Source organism: Sphaerodactylus townsendi, linkage group LG01 (assembly GCF_021028975.2).
Source record: "Sphaerodactylus townsendi isolate TG3544 linkage group LG01, MPM_Stown_v2.3, whole genome shotgun sequence".
Lineage (NCBI taxonomy): Eukaryota > Metazoa > Chordata > Lepidosauria > Squamata > Sphaerodactylidae > Sphaerodactylus > Sphaerodactylus townsendi.
In genome coordinates this window covers 9085600-9099092 of record NC_059425.1, presented here as the reverse complement: position 1 = coordinate 9099092, position 13493 = coordinate 9085600, and the positions used below count along the sequence as shown (strand labels likewise).

The 13493-nt window shown below is 45.5% G+C and overlaps 2 protein-coding genes across 3 annotated transcripts in view; one reads left to right on the top strand and one right to left on the bottom strand.

Moving 5' to 3' along the window:
* Positions 1-1468: 1468 nt before the first annotated feature.
* CKS1B (CDC28 protein kinase regulatory subunit 1B) lies at positions 1469-9075 on the bottom strand. The gene is made up of 3 exons (XM_048510651.1): positions 8851-9075; positions 5614-5741; positions 1469-1970 (listed from the first exon to the last, which is right to left on the bottom strand). Exons 1-3 carry the CDS (start codon positions 8907-8909, stop codon positions 1918-1920), a joined length of 240 nt encoding a protein of 79 aa, XP_048366608.1. The 5' UTR covers positions 8910-9075; the 3' UTR covers positions 1469-1917.
* A 2330-nt stretch (positions 9076-11405) lies between these two features.
* SHC1 (SHC adaptor protein 1) overlaps positions 11406-13493 on the top strand; it is a 68484-nt gene continuing 66396 nt past the window's right edge. The window contains exon 1 of one of the 2 annotated variants that reach the window (XM_048510521.1): positions 11406-11520. The gene's annotated coding sequence lies outside the window, so the exon portion shown is untranslated. The remainder of the gene's footprint in view (positions 11521-13493) is intronic. The other variant, XM_048510529.1, reaches the window with a different exon arrangement.

Here is a 13493-nt window from a genome sequence, read left to right as displayed (position 1 = left end):
TGAACAGAATAAGCTCTTCCAACTCCAAGAGCTGATCACTCTAATACGCAGCTGGCATGTGTGGGAGTGTACAGGCTAATCTGAATTCCCCAGATAAGCCTCCACAGCTCAGGTGGCAGAGCTGGGAATCAAACCCGGTTCCTTCAGATTAGATACACGAGCTCTTAACCTCCTACGCCACCTGCTGGCGGAAGAACATTCAAAGGATCCTCTGATGTTATTTATTTATCTATTATATTTCTATACTGCCCTCCCCAAAAGGCTCAGGGCGGTGTACATCGCAAGTCAATAGAATACCGTAAAATACATAAAACAACAACTTAAATACGACTACTTAAAACCAGTATGGCGATATTTACCCTCCCAGCCCCAACCCCGCTCACGGGAGGCCTTGATGACATGAGGGTCTGATGACTATCCTCATTGGCTAAAAGCCTGGCGGAACAGGTCCGTTTTGCAGGCCCTGCGGAAACGTTAAAGGTCCCAAAGGGCCCTGGTCTCCTTAGGGAGCCTGTTCCACCAGGTAGGGGCCAGGGCAGTAAAAGCCGTGGCCTTAGTAGAGGCCAGCCGGATCTGAGAAAAAAAAATTAGCTCTGGGTTCAGCATCTGCTCTGTTCCTGGCTGTTTTAAGTATGTGCCAGGGATAGCCCCTGTTCAATAACCAGACCTCTATGGCCTCTGCTGATTTGTTATAGGGGCTTTCCGCACTGACAGAGTTGTCCTGGTTTCTACTTAGGTTCGCCTCAGTGAATCCGCACTGCAACCAAGCTCAACATTGTTTTGTCTCAGCCCCCCCCCCTCAGAACTGCAACATCCTTGTCGCAATTATGAACTACACTTTTCTGCCAGAACAAGGTCGATACCGCTTCGAAGCTTCAAAGTGTGGACGCATCGAAACGAAGAGCACTCCTCATCTGCTTCAACAATACAATCAGGAGCTGCTTTTGTGGCATGCGAAGAGAACGGGAGAGTCGTGGCGGGCAGAAAGCGCATGCAACTGTAAAGTGTAAAAAAAAAAAGAACGCTCCCGTTTCCCGTGGTAACACAAGCTCCAATCACGATCAAGGAGCGAGACAGGCACCAAGATGATCCCGCCCACTTAGCTCGGTTCCAGGGGGCCAAGTAAGTTGCTGTGCGGACAGCTTGGAATCGCCCTCCACTAAAGGGAACCGAGTTGACCTTAGCTCCCTTCTGTAGTGCGGAAAGCCCCATAGACTTTTTAAAAGGCTGAATTTCTCTTGGTTCTGAGAAATATACCCAATGGTATATTGTTCTTGAGTTGGCGTGGATAACAAGAGCCATAGTGGAGGTAAGAATTCCTATCTGTAGGTTTACTATATGGAGAGACTGCTAAGGTGTGTTCTCTAGTGACACGGGTACCGACGTCCTCAACCTGAACATACACAGCATTTAAGCAGCAAACAGGATTTCCCCCAAATTTTGCTTCAAGAACAAAAGACAGACAAGGTAAAATCTTGGGGCTTTATTGAAAGAGCCTTAAGAACAGTCATCTTCAGAATAACTTTTAAAATTTCCAAAAGGAGAACTTGAAATATAAAATTTAAAATACACGCGTTAAAAAGAAATCCAACCGGAGAAATACACAGACCAACCCCCTGGATTTAAAAACCAAACTAGACCCACTGTGTAAAAAGGTAACAGCCTTCAGCCGTGAAAGGCAGTGTAAAAACATTTTGCGTTTCAACTGTTATGAAGTCTGTTTAATCAGCCGGTTCAGTCCCATTTGACAGACAGTCCTGAAGAGAGGAAGACCCCCATGTGGGTCTCGTCCAGAGGTATTCTTTTGGAAAACGTAGAGAAACATTTGTTAAATTAAAATAGAAGCCCAGAAACACGGGGCTTCAATTTAAAAAGGTGCTTGTATCTACAACTTCCAATGAACGTTTGCCCCACGAGTCACTTTTCTGGCTTCTTTGGCAAGGGTCTTCGAAAAAGCAGGATGTGAGGCTCTGAAAAGAAGAAAGGAAATGGCAGTTTAGCGCTCTCAGGCAGAGCTCAAGGCCTGGCTGTCCGACACCCTTTGCATTTCTCACAACATATTGTAGACAACAGAGCCGCTAAGCAACCGTGACTACGCTCACAAGCGCAGCTTTCAAAGTTCAATGCAGTCACCCACTTCTTAGAAACCCCAGCCTTGTTTTCAAAAGTTTGTAGCATTAAGTGCTTCAATGACAGCGGTTAAAAAAGAAAGGTTTTTTTGGTGCTGCCTCTAAGACAGTGTTTCCCAGCCTTTTCGACATCGTGGTACCCTTGACCTCGCTCTTCATATCTCAGGGTACCCCTGAGGTTCATTTGAATTTTGTGTGTGCATTTTTAAGGTTTTTTTCCCATTTTTGGCCTGTAGGTGGGGGGAGTGGCAAGCAGGGGGAGGGGAGGGAAAGCAGCATTGACAGCCGCGTTGCTTGTTTGCCTAAATTCGACATGGATTGGGGGGATTTAAACAGAGAGCTCCGTTTAAATCTACCCCCCCCAATCCACACCAAATTTAGGCAAATAAAACAATGCTGTTTTTCAGTGTTGTTTAAAGGGAGCCCATGAAGCTTCCAACCCTCCCCCCCTTCAAAATCCATTTGATTCCGTGGGAGGGGCGGGCAGGCGGTAGCATTGTCATGGTACCCCTGGGACATGCTCACCACGGAACCCTGGTTGAGAATCACTGCTCTAAGATGTGCTCCCCGCTGAGTCTGGGAATCCCAAGAGCACCAGGCCATATAGCTGAATACCTTCCCCTCTTACAAAATCCGAGGCAGCGCTTATGCTCTCGCTTGCTTTAATTTATGTCACCTGCCCTACTCTCTGGAAGATTCCAGAAAGTACCAAACACAGAAAGAATCAGGAACTAATGAAACAGTACAACACATTTCATTCTTAGGTTCGTTCTATGCTGAGATTCGGACACCTGATCATGTGCTTTAACTATTCAGTGCATTGGGAATTGTTGAAAGTTGCTACGTTGATGTGGCATTCGCAGAGAACTACTGCTCCACCTAATGGTCACAGCATTGTACTGAGGAAGAGCTCATGAAAACACCTCATTATCACAAATGGTGTTTTACAATGCCTTATTCTGGATTTCTTTGCACTCCTAAAGGTGTATAGCTATTGTATAAGATTCACAAACACGCGTGGCACATAGGCGCCGGCTCAAGCAATTTATATTACCTGTTAGTTACTTGTAAAGTATGCCAAATTGTTGGCAATTAGACTTATCAAACTATTACCGTATATACTTTTCAGTATAAGCTCTAATTCAGGCCAGCAGTATAAGTCGAGGCACCTATGCATTCTTACCACAAAACTGGGAAAACTTATTGACTCTGCGTGATAAAATTAGAGGGTGGGAAATGCAAGCAGCTGCTGAGTAAATTTTCAAAATTAAAATAGATGCCAATAAAATTACATCCAATTGGGGCATCCAATTGGTTCAAAATGTTTTTTTTGAATATTTAGCACAAAAGAGAAAAAAACAGTAGAAGAAGCTAGCTCTGTAGAGTACAAGGAAAAGAGAGGGTCAACAAAGACAATAGCAAGGTATCAATAATAACTTCTTTAAGGGAGTACAAAACCGTAGCTCAACCAGCAGCTAAGAAGCCCAAAACACAAGAGTTAAAATCCTCCAAAACTGATTCTCTATCATCATCTGTATGCCCAAATGTAACCCAACTTAGATTTTAGGAGGATATTATCAGAAATTGGAAAATCTACTATTAGCTTTCCATTATGAAGCAATGGAGGATGGGAATCCCAACTTTGAGATTAATGCTTTGGATCCCCTGAGCCCAAACTTCACCAAACCTGGCTGGTATCATATAAAGAGACTCTCCACAGTAGAGACCCGGCCAGGTTTGGTGGAAGTTTGGTTCAGAGAGTCAAAGTTCTGAGACTCCTCAAAGGGTAGCCCCATCTACTAATAGCTCCCATTGAGAAACAATGGGAAATGGGGCACCCTCCATTTGGGGGGTCCATGGCTTTGGACCCCTAAATAAACATTAATACCAAATCATTGGCTGATATCATCAGGAGTGTCATCTGAGGGTACCCTGAAATTTTGGTGCCGCTAGCATAAAAACTGCGCCCCCTGCTGGCCGGCAAAGTAGAAACACAAAATTTTTTTTAATGACCCGCATATAAGTCGAGGGGAGCTTTTTCAGCATTAAAAATGTGCTGAAAAATTCGACTTATACATGAGTATATATGGTATATCTCCATAACACATATATATCTCCACTTTAAATCCAATTCATGCAACAATTTATTACAAGACAACCTTCTCTCAAGTCCATAATCATGTATTTGTTAAACCAACAATGTCCATAATCTTGTAAATATTATTACATCAGTGTCACCCGCTGTGACTGTAATACAAGTTCCTAACAATTAATGAAAATCCTGAATTGGTGGCTTGAATTTCTTATAAATACCGTCCCAATTCAAGGGCAGTCAAATTTCTCATCATTTTCAGTTGCATATATTTCAATCCGCTCCGTTGTACTTCCCCTTTACAAGATTATGGACATTGTTGGTTTGACAAATACATAATAGCCAACAATTTGGCATACTTTACAAGTAACTAACAGGTAATATAAATTGCTTGAGCCAGCGCCTATGTGCCACGCGTGTTTGTGAATCTTATATTGTTTTGGACGTAGCACATTAATTTCAAAGATTGTCCAGTATAGCTTTTGTAACCACTAAGGCCTTCACATATGCTGACAGTAAAGGACTGTATCTTTACATTCAATCTGTGTTTCATTAAACAGTAAAAAAAGCAAAGAATTCCTAGATCTTATTGTTCCTATGTATACAATTGTATTTTTTGTATATGTATATTGTTAGTGGTTGTACTTTTGTATTTAAATATGTTCATAGCTGTTTTGGACAGTCGTGCGCTTAATGTCACTTTCCAATTCACTTAGTACATTAGTAAGTATCGAAGTTTATGTTCTGAAGCAGCAGGACTGGCGGTGTTTTTTGTTTATTGCCATTTTCTTAACCCGTGTTTCTGCACTGAGAGTTGACTCTCCTGTTGCAGCTTTGATGTCCTTTTTTATTAAACTGCCCTTCTGTAGATCTGCATGAGAGGGTAGCCAGCTATCTGCAGGGTGCTATAAACCTTTGCGCTGCCAGGAGTAACAGTTAGGTTTTGTAACATAGATAACATATGTATTTTTATAATTTTGTTTCCTATTCCATTTTATGGTACTTTTCAACATTAATCAACCGTGTCTCCTTTTAATGATTATTCTGGAGTATATTTTTTATTCCAATAAAGGGTTCGTATGTAAAAGAAAGCCAAACTGTTTCAGTTTGTAATTAGACAGGTGTGGAGCAGGCTTCTCAGGAGAAGATTCTTCCAACTGATGCGGGTCACAGAATCACAGAGTTAAAAGAGACCGCAAGCGCCATCCAGTCCAACTATATGATGCTGTGATTTTACAAACAGGGGAGGGTCAAATGGTGTTGCTTGCTACCCAACAGATTTCCTGTTCTTCCAAGACCAGGTGTTGCTCAGTATTCCCTCCTGTACAGCAATCTCTCCCTGCCCGCCCCCCAGCCTCCACTGACATCCAAAGATTGCATCCCATAACCCACCTGGCTCATGGATCATGTAGTGAACCCAGCCCTGGCTCTGCTGCACCCCAAGATTCCTCCATTCCGACTCAGACATGAGATGGGTCTTGGGAACCAGCTTCGCAATGTCTTTCGGCAGCATCACGTGCCTGCAGCAAGAACACAAGCAGAAAGGGTGTGAAATCAGTGGAGACTAAGTGAGGCAGCTGCAAAGCATTTTGCATCCTAACACAGATGCATTTCCTTTAATTATTTGTTTTTTTTACAACCTGCCCATTGCAAAGAGTTCTTGAAACCAAATTAAGAACAGAAACACACCACATTAAATAAAATCAGCCAGGCAAGAATACATCTCAAAAGCCACTGGCCCCCTTCTGAGGCTTGTGAAGAGCCTCTGCGAAGAAAGTGTATTCATTGCTTTAAGTTTAAGCATAAGCATTTTATTGTCATTGTGCACGCACAACGAAATTTACAGCAGCATTCCTCGAGGCACACAATTTCAGACTCATACCCCATCCTCACTTTTCCCTTCCTCCACTCATCCCTAAACAGCCCCGAACACATCAACACAAAGCCACGGAGTTCAGCATAGCCACAGCTCTAGAGTAGAAGCTGTCTCTAAGCCTCTTTGTCCTAGTTTTGTAGACCTGTATCATCTGCCAGATGGTAACAGTTCAAAAAGAGAGTGTGCTGGATGAGACCAAGGTCTCAAGGGAATATTTTGGGCTTTCTTTGGGAAGCCGGGAATTATAGAGTTCTTCCAAGGAGGGGAGAGGGCAGCCGATAATCCCTTGTGCAGTAGTGATCACCCTTTGGAGCGCCTTCCTATCTGCCACTGTGCAACTGGAGAACCATACACAGATGCAGTAGGTTAAGACACTCTCTATAGCCCAGCGGTAAAAGGACACCAGGAGTTTTCCATTCAGTTGTTGTTTCCTTAAAAGTCTCAGTTTACTTAGAAATCATTCATCCAGCATGGTAAACATTTGGTCCTTCTTGGCATGGATGGGTCATAAACAATAACAACCTCTTGCCCCTCATTAAAGCTGCAAACTGTGTTTGTGTTCACACAAACGGAAACTGCCTTTTACAATGGCAACATCCTAAACCTGACGGATAGGTGAGTTCCCAAGGGTGATCTGGTGGGAGACCGCTCTCTCTTTGAAGACTACAGGAAGAGATGCCATTAAAAAAACCCTGACACAAGGATAGGAAAGGAATCCACATTTAATTCAGAATTCGAGAGACTTCTGATTTATTCTTTCGAGAGACTTCTGATTTATTCTAAGACTCAATTAATGCCTTCAACTGTAGTGCTTTAATATGCTTGGAACTGTTTAGAGCTGAGAGAGAAACCTGTTTATATTTTTTTCTTTCATTTTCTTTCTTTTTAATTAAATCTCGCTCACAAATCCCATACACAGGAGAGCCTATATGCTGGCTAGATTTAACATCATGCCATCTCCGCTACATAGAGGAAGATTTAAAGGTCTTCCAAGCGATAAGAGGTTCTGTACCTGTAACATAGGACAGCTGGATTCCATCCCACACATTCTCCTGCACTGCTTATTATACCAAGAACTCCGATCCAGTCTGTTATCCCAAGATATAGACTCTATGATTGATTATACTGAATCAGATAAAGTAGTTATGCTTTTAAATTGTCAGGATTTTCATTGTTGCCTTATAGTGGCAAAGTTTTTGTCAGAAGTTTGTAAACTGAATGTATGACAAACGCGAAGTTTTTTACTATTCACTTTTTAACTGGAACTGTATTTTTATACCACTGTGTATATGCCAATAAAGGCTTATTGAATTGAATTGATAATTAAATCTTAGAAACTGAAGAGTGACCCCTCTTTTCCTTCACAGCCTCACCCACCCAAAGCATGCAACAGGCTCTTTAAATCTTGTGTCCTGTTTATGTCACAAGTACACCATCACATTTCACTACAATCACAAAGGGTTGGCACTGCTCTTAGAGCCCCTCGCATCAGAGGAAGACTCCTACTGCTGCCTAAAGCACCACTGTTAGTGGAACAGATCCACAGGACCTTTCCTAACCCATAACATCCAAATCGCAAGATGTCATAGTCCTGCTGAACACTGCACCGGTCAGGTCGCACTTGGACTCCATCACTCTCCGAGATAGCCCATTCCACTGTCCTGACGGTCCGGAAGTTCTTCCTAATGTTTAGGTGGAATCTCTTTTCCTGCACCTTGAACCCATTATTCCATGTCCTAGCCTCTGAGGCAGCAGAAAACAAGCTTGCTCCCTCTTCATCATGGTTTCCCTTTAAACATAGCTATCATGTTCCCCCTTAATCTTCGCTTCTCCTGGTGGATTCTAAGTAGACAGCCAGGTTTCATTCCCACCCCCTCCTCCACATGATCAGCAAATTTTGACGAACTGGATTTGTTTCCCCACTCCTTCACATGAAGCCTGCTGGGAGTCCTTGAGTCAGTCCCATTGCTCTTAGAACTCTCTCAGCCCCACCTGCCTCACAAGATGTCTGTTGTGGAAAGAGAAAGCGAAGAGTTTGTAAGCCGCATTTAGACTCCTTACAGTAGAGGAGGACAAACCCAAACTTTTCTTCTGAGTGCTCAGGCTTTGCTAACCGAGGGCTATAGATCTTGTTCCTAACATCTTGCCTGCATCTGTGGCTGGCATCTTCAGAAGATCTACCAGACCACGGCCACACCGCCTGGAAAACCCACAACAAGCGGTTGAATCCGGCCGTGAAAGCCTTCGACAAGACAGTTTATTAACAGTTTTATTAGATACTACTGAATTGTTCATAAGAATAGTCTTGGTAAGTCAGACTAGAGGTCCATCAGCTCCAGCATCCTGTTTCACCAGTCAACCAGAAAAAGCTTACAACCAGATCATAAAAGCCAAAGCCTCACCATCTCACTCCCTGCTCTCAGCAACGGGCACACAAAGGTAGACTACTTATGAACATAGAGGCTTCCTACTAAACTATTGTATTAAGGAGGGCATCTGAAAGGGAGCCCAGTATCCTATTTTCCACAGCTCACCCCCTGTCGTTACTACCCTCTCCCCGCGTCAGCAAATCTGGTATCCAAAGATAGACTACCTCTGACCACGGAAGCTCCACTTAACCGCCTCGTAAAGAGGCCACTCGAAGGGTTGCTATAGCAACCAGGGAAGCCGCTTAGAACCCCAATGACGTAACCCTGCCCGCTTCCAGCTCCCCACCAGGCCCCGCCCCCTTCGGCTCCAGCCCCGCCTCTCACCGGTACTCGAATTCCTCGTCGTCGTACTTGTCCGAGTAGTAGATCTGCTTATGCGACATGGCGAGAACGACCCCTGAGCGCGCGTATCCCGACAGGCCCCGCGAGATCGACCGCAGCACGAGCGCGCTCAAGCCTCTCAGAAGCGTCCGTTAGCGAGCTGGGCGGAGCCGCGCGCGCCGCCTCACTCTCCGTCGCGCCCCCAGTCTCCGCCCCCAACTCGCCAACCGCCGCTTTCAAACCCCACCGCCGGTAGCGCTGATTGGTCCTTATCGCCATGCGTCATTACGACTGCAGCGCTCCGATTGGTCCCTTTCCTCCCTCCTTTTAAAACACCTCCCCTTTTGCAACAGAACCCTTTCCGATTGGCTAAAAGTCTGGCGCTCGAGGGCTTCCCGATTGGTCAGGTTAGGAAAAGTGGGGCACGAGATAAAAACAGGCTCCGACGCCTGGGGAGGCGGGGCAAAGGCTTGATGGGCGGTGCTTTGGAGTAGGCGGGGAAACTGTGTGCGTGACACGTGCAAAAGGCAGAAGATGGACAGGAAGCTGTTTGGGGATTGATGGACGGACAGGAGGCGGAACCGGACGTGAATGTTTGCAGGAGACGGAGAAAGCTAATTAGGCTAGAGCGGCAGACTGAAGTCACTTCCGGTCTAAGGTAGTATTGTAATTCTATTATTATTTATGTTGTTATTATTAGCATGGATACTTACATCTCCTTTTTCTGCACAGCCAGGTTCATAAAAAAAACAAAACAAATGCAGACCTGCAGAACAGACCATCAAGGAATCCTGCCAAAGAGAAGTTAAGCACAGCCACAGTCAACGTCAGCACAGCAAACAAAAACTGCAGCAGATGCCTCAACAACAATAATGGCCTGCGGGAAAGCAGAGCCTAACATTGATGTGACAATTGCTTATTTCATAAAGGAAAATAAAGAAGCGGGGGGGGGGGGGACGGGACTGCCCACAGCCTTTAGAAAGACAATCCTCTTTTCCCCAAGAGCCAGTCCAGGCCCCATTTACCTATGCAGGGAAACAAGGTGACAAAATTACAAAACTTTGTAGCTGCCTTAGATCTAAGTACTATTCTCATTAATGGAGCCCAGGCAGCACTGGGCTATTACCTGCAAAACATACCATCCATTCTTCAAGGGTGACAGCTAAACATTCCATATTAAGAGTCTGTAGAAGCAGCGGATTTACTCAGAGTAGACCACCTTGTAGGACGCAATGTAGACAAGAACTGACAGACAGTCACCAGTGCAGTTCTATTTATTGCTATCTACTAACAAAGTGCTTCGCCAGACCACAGGTGTTTTCAGGCACACATCACACTGCTGTCTGTGCTAACTATATACAAAAGTGGTACCAATCAGGTGCCCTAACCTTTTCAGGTTTGCACACGGTACAAGCTGTGCACTCGGTACTAATCTGCACACGGCACCTGTTAGAAGGAGGGTCCAGCTGTCATTTAGATTTTGCTCATCTAAACATTCACACATGTTCTGACAGAGTCTGCATGCCGCATTAATAGTGTAGGCAGGGCCACTTGGCCATATCCTGTTGTACGGTCCCAGTTATATCATTCTTCAAACTAACTTATTCTCTCTTATATTAGCAAAAAAGGCTGTTTGGACTAACAAAAATTGTATATTTGATGAATAATAACTGTATTGTAACTGAGATAACAGCCAGGGAGATGAAGGGAAGGAGTTTGTAGGCCACTCACAGGAAGAAGAAGAAGAAGAAGAAGAAGAAGAAGAAGAAGAAGAAGAAGAAGAAGAATAATTTGGATTTATATCCCCCCTTTCTCTCCTATAGGAGACTCAAAGGGACTTACAGTCTCCTTGCCCTTCACCTCTCACAACAAACACCCTGTGAGGTGGGTGGGGCTGAGAGAGCTCCGAGAACTAGCCCAAGGTCACCCAGCTGGCGTGTGTGGAAGTGCACAGGCTATTCTGAATTCCCCAGATAAGCCTCCACAGCTCAGGGAATCAAACCCGGTTCCTCCAGATTAGAATGCACTTGCTCTTAACCACTATGCCACTGCTGCATAAGTGTATAAACAATGGTCAGATGCAATTCTGAGTATGTTTTATGAATATTTCTTTTTCGTTTCTTGCTTTGTAGAATATGCCAATAAAGGCGGATTGATGGATTAATTGTAACTGCCTTATGGAATTCACTGCCTCTGGCACTGCTGGATCTAAAAAGGGTCGGAGAGATTTGTAGAAGACAGGTCTGTAGTTGGTTATTAGCCATGACTTGGGTTGAAAACCGACAGGTGGGGCTCAGAGATTTTCCAGAATTACAACTGCTTTCCAGACAAAAGAGATGATGAAGAAGAAGAATTTAAAAAAATGATGTCAACTATACAGAAAACAGAGATCCCATCATAGAGATGGCAAGCCCTAGAGCGACATTGCCCTGTAGCCATGGAAATACTCCTCGTTAGAGAAACCGGAAATATTGTATTTGGAAGGTGGGATCCACAGCGGGCTTCGACATAGACCGGAAGTGATGTTTCGGGGGCCTGCCACAGACCGGAAGTGACTGGCTGCGGCGGGAGGAGGCGTACGGGCGGGGGGGTTGTGGCCCAGAAGTTTGTTCAGAGGGCGAAGAGGAGGCAGGAGGCGCCGCTCCGGGAGGTCTCCATGGTGCCGCCGCCACGGTGAGTCTGGCGGACACGCCCCTCCCCTTCCTGCTCGGACACCCGCTCTAGGCTTATTTTTCCCCAGGTGACGTCATTCCCTCGAGGTGGGCGGGGCTTCGTCGGTCCCCCCACGACAGCCCCGCGAGGTCGGCCGCTGGAATTGTGCGCGGGCTTTTCTTCTTGGGCCGAGATTCGAACCCGTGCTCTCTCCACCCCTCCCAACCAATCCTTTGAATGTCTCACCGCGTTTAATTTCTGCTCCGCCCGCCCTCCTTGGCTCACCCACCCCACTCTGACCCAGGTTTCTGGTCCCCACGTGGGAAAAGGGTCCGTTCGAGTTTTCCCCTTCGGGTCAGACAAGAAAGAGTCCATCTAGCCCACCTTCCCTTTTTGCCAGCTATTCCAGCGCTTTTGAGAAAGCCCCGAGCTTGCCCGAGTCCTCGCTGTCAAGGTAGGTTACTTCTGAACATGGAGGCTCTCTTTCGTTCTCCACCTTCATCTCGCATTCACGCCTGCAACTGCCTTAAAACAGGGCTGAGTTTTCCTCATCTGGCCTCATGACAAGAGGGAGCTCTTCCATCCTTTTCAAAGCGTGCAGAAGACCAGAGAATCCTTGGCTCGGTTGAGCAGCTATCCCTAATGATCTCTTCTCCCTTTAATACCCTCAACGGCGTGTTCCCATATTAAAATAACTTTGCAAGCATGGAGGGGACAGATCCGCCTTTCCGTCCTAGAAGGGGATGAATAATGTCACATAATTGTGCCAGATATCTCAAATCCTGCATATTGTTTTTAGGAGTGGACAGCAAGATTTCCCCTGGAAGTCGGGCATGAAGGAATTTGCCCCCCTGCCCTCCTCACGATGTGCTGTTAGCACCTGGTTTTGAGAGATAGACTGCCACTCGCTAAGGAGGATTTTTTTAGCTAGCGTACTTTTCAGCGTTCAATAGATTCATCCCCTTTTTTGGTCTAATGCTTTTGAAAAGGTTATTTCCCACCCCCATCCAGTGTCTTGGAGCCATTGGGGTTTGTAAGTGAGTTTTCATGCTTTCTTGTCTTTTCGTCCTGTGTTCTCACCACGCTTTTCTAGTAGATTCACGGAGGGGGTGGGGGGCTATTTCCCCTGCTTTATCAACAGCCTCCCCCTCTCTACTCCCACAATTCTGTGCTTTCTGGTACGGGCAGATCATCCATGCAAGAAAATGCTTCGTGTGGTTGTGGTGGTTGTGCGGTTTTTTTTGGTGTGTTTTGGAAGAGGACTGAGGTAGATCCTGATTGAAATCTTGCCTCAGCTGCTGGGGTTAGACGTGCTCCTTTTTCACTGTGGGAGCAATAATATCGACCTACTTTGCAAGGGTGTTGTAGTGCTTTGAACGCTGTGTAAACGACAAGCATAGTTAAAGAAATCCTCCTACCTTTTCAGGACAAAAGGCAGGAGGAGGACGAATGGGAAAAATAGAACACCATGTAGTATGATTAACTCATTAAGAGCCAGCGTGGTGTAGTGGTTAAGAGCAGGTGCACTCTAATCTGGAGAACCGGGTTTGATTCCCTGCTCTGCCACTTGAGCTGTGGAGGCTTATCTGGGGAACCAGGTTAGCTTGTGTGCTCCAACACATGCCAACTGGGTGACCTTGGGCTAGTCCCAGTTCTTCGGAGCTCTCTCAGCCCCACCCACCTCACAGGGTGGGGGGGGGAGAAGGGAAAGGAGTTTGTAAGCCCCTTTGCCTACAAGAGAGGAAGGAGGGATATAAATCCAGCTCTTCTTCCTGTTCTTGTATTACAAAAACGGACGCTATCCTGCTTTGGGAACTTAAGAAAACAGGAATACTTATATTCCATATCTCAAGCCTCCCAGTTTTATTCCCTCTGTTTTGCAGATGGGTAGTTGTGGGATGGTCAGGTCAGACGAGTGCTTTGCCTAAGGCCCTCTAGGGAGTCTATGGCAGAGGGAAAGTTTTAATGTGGGGTGTGTGTGTCTGGTTATGGGG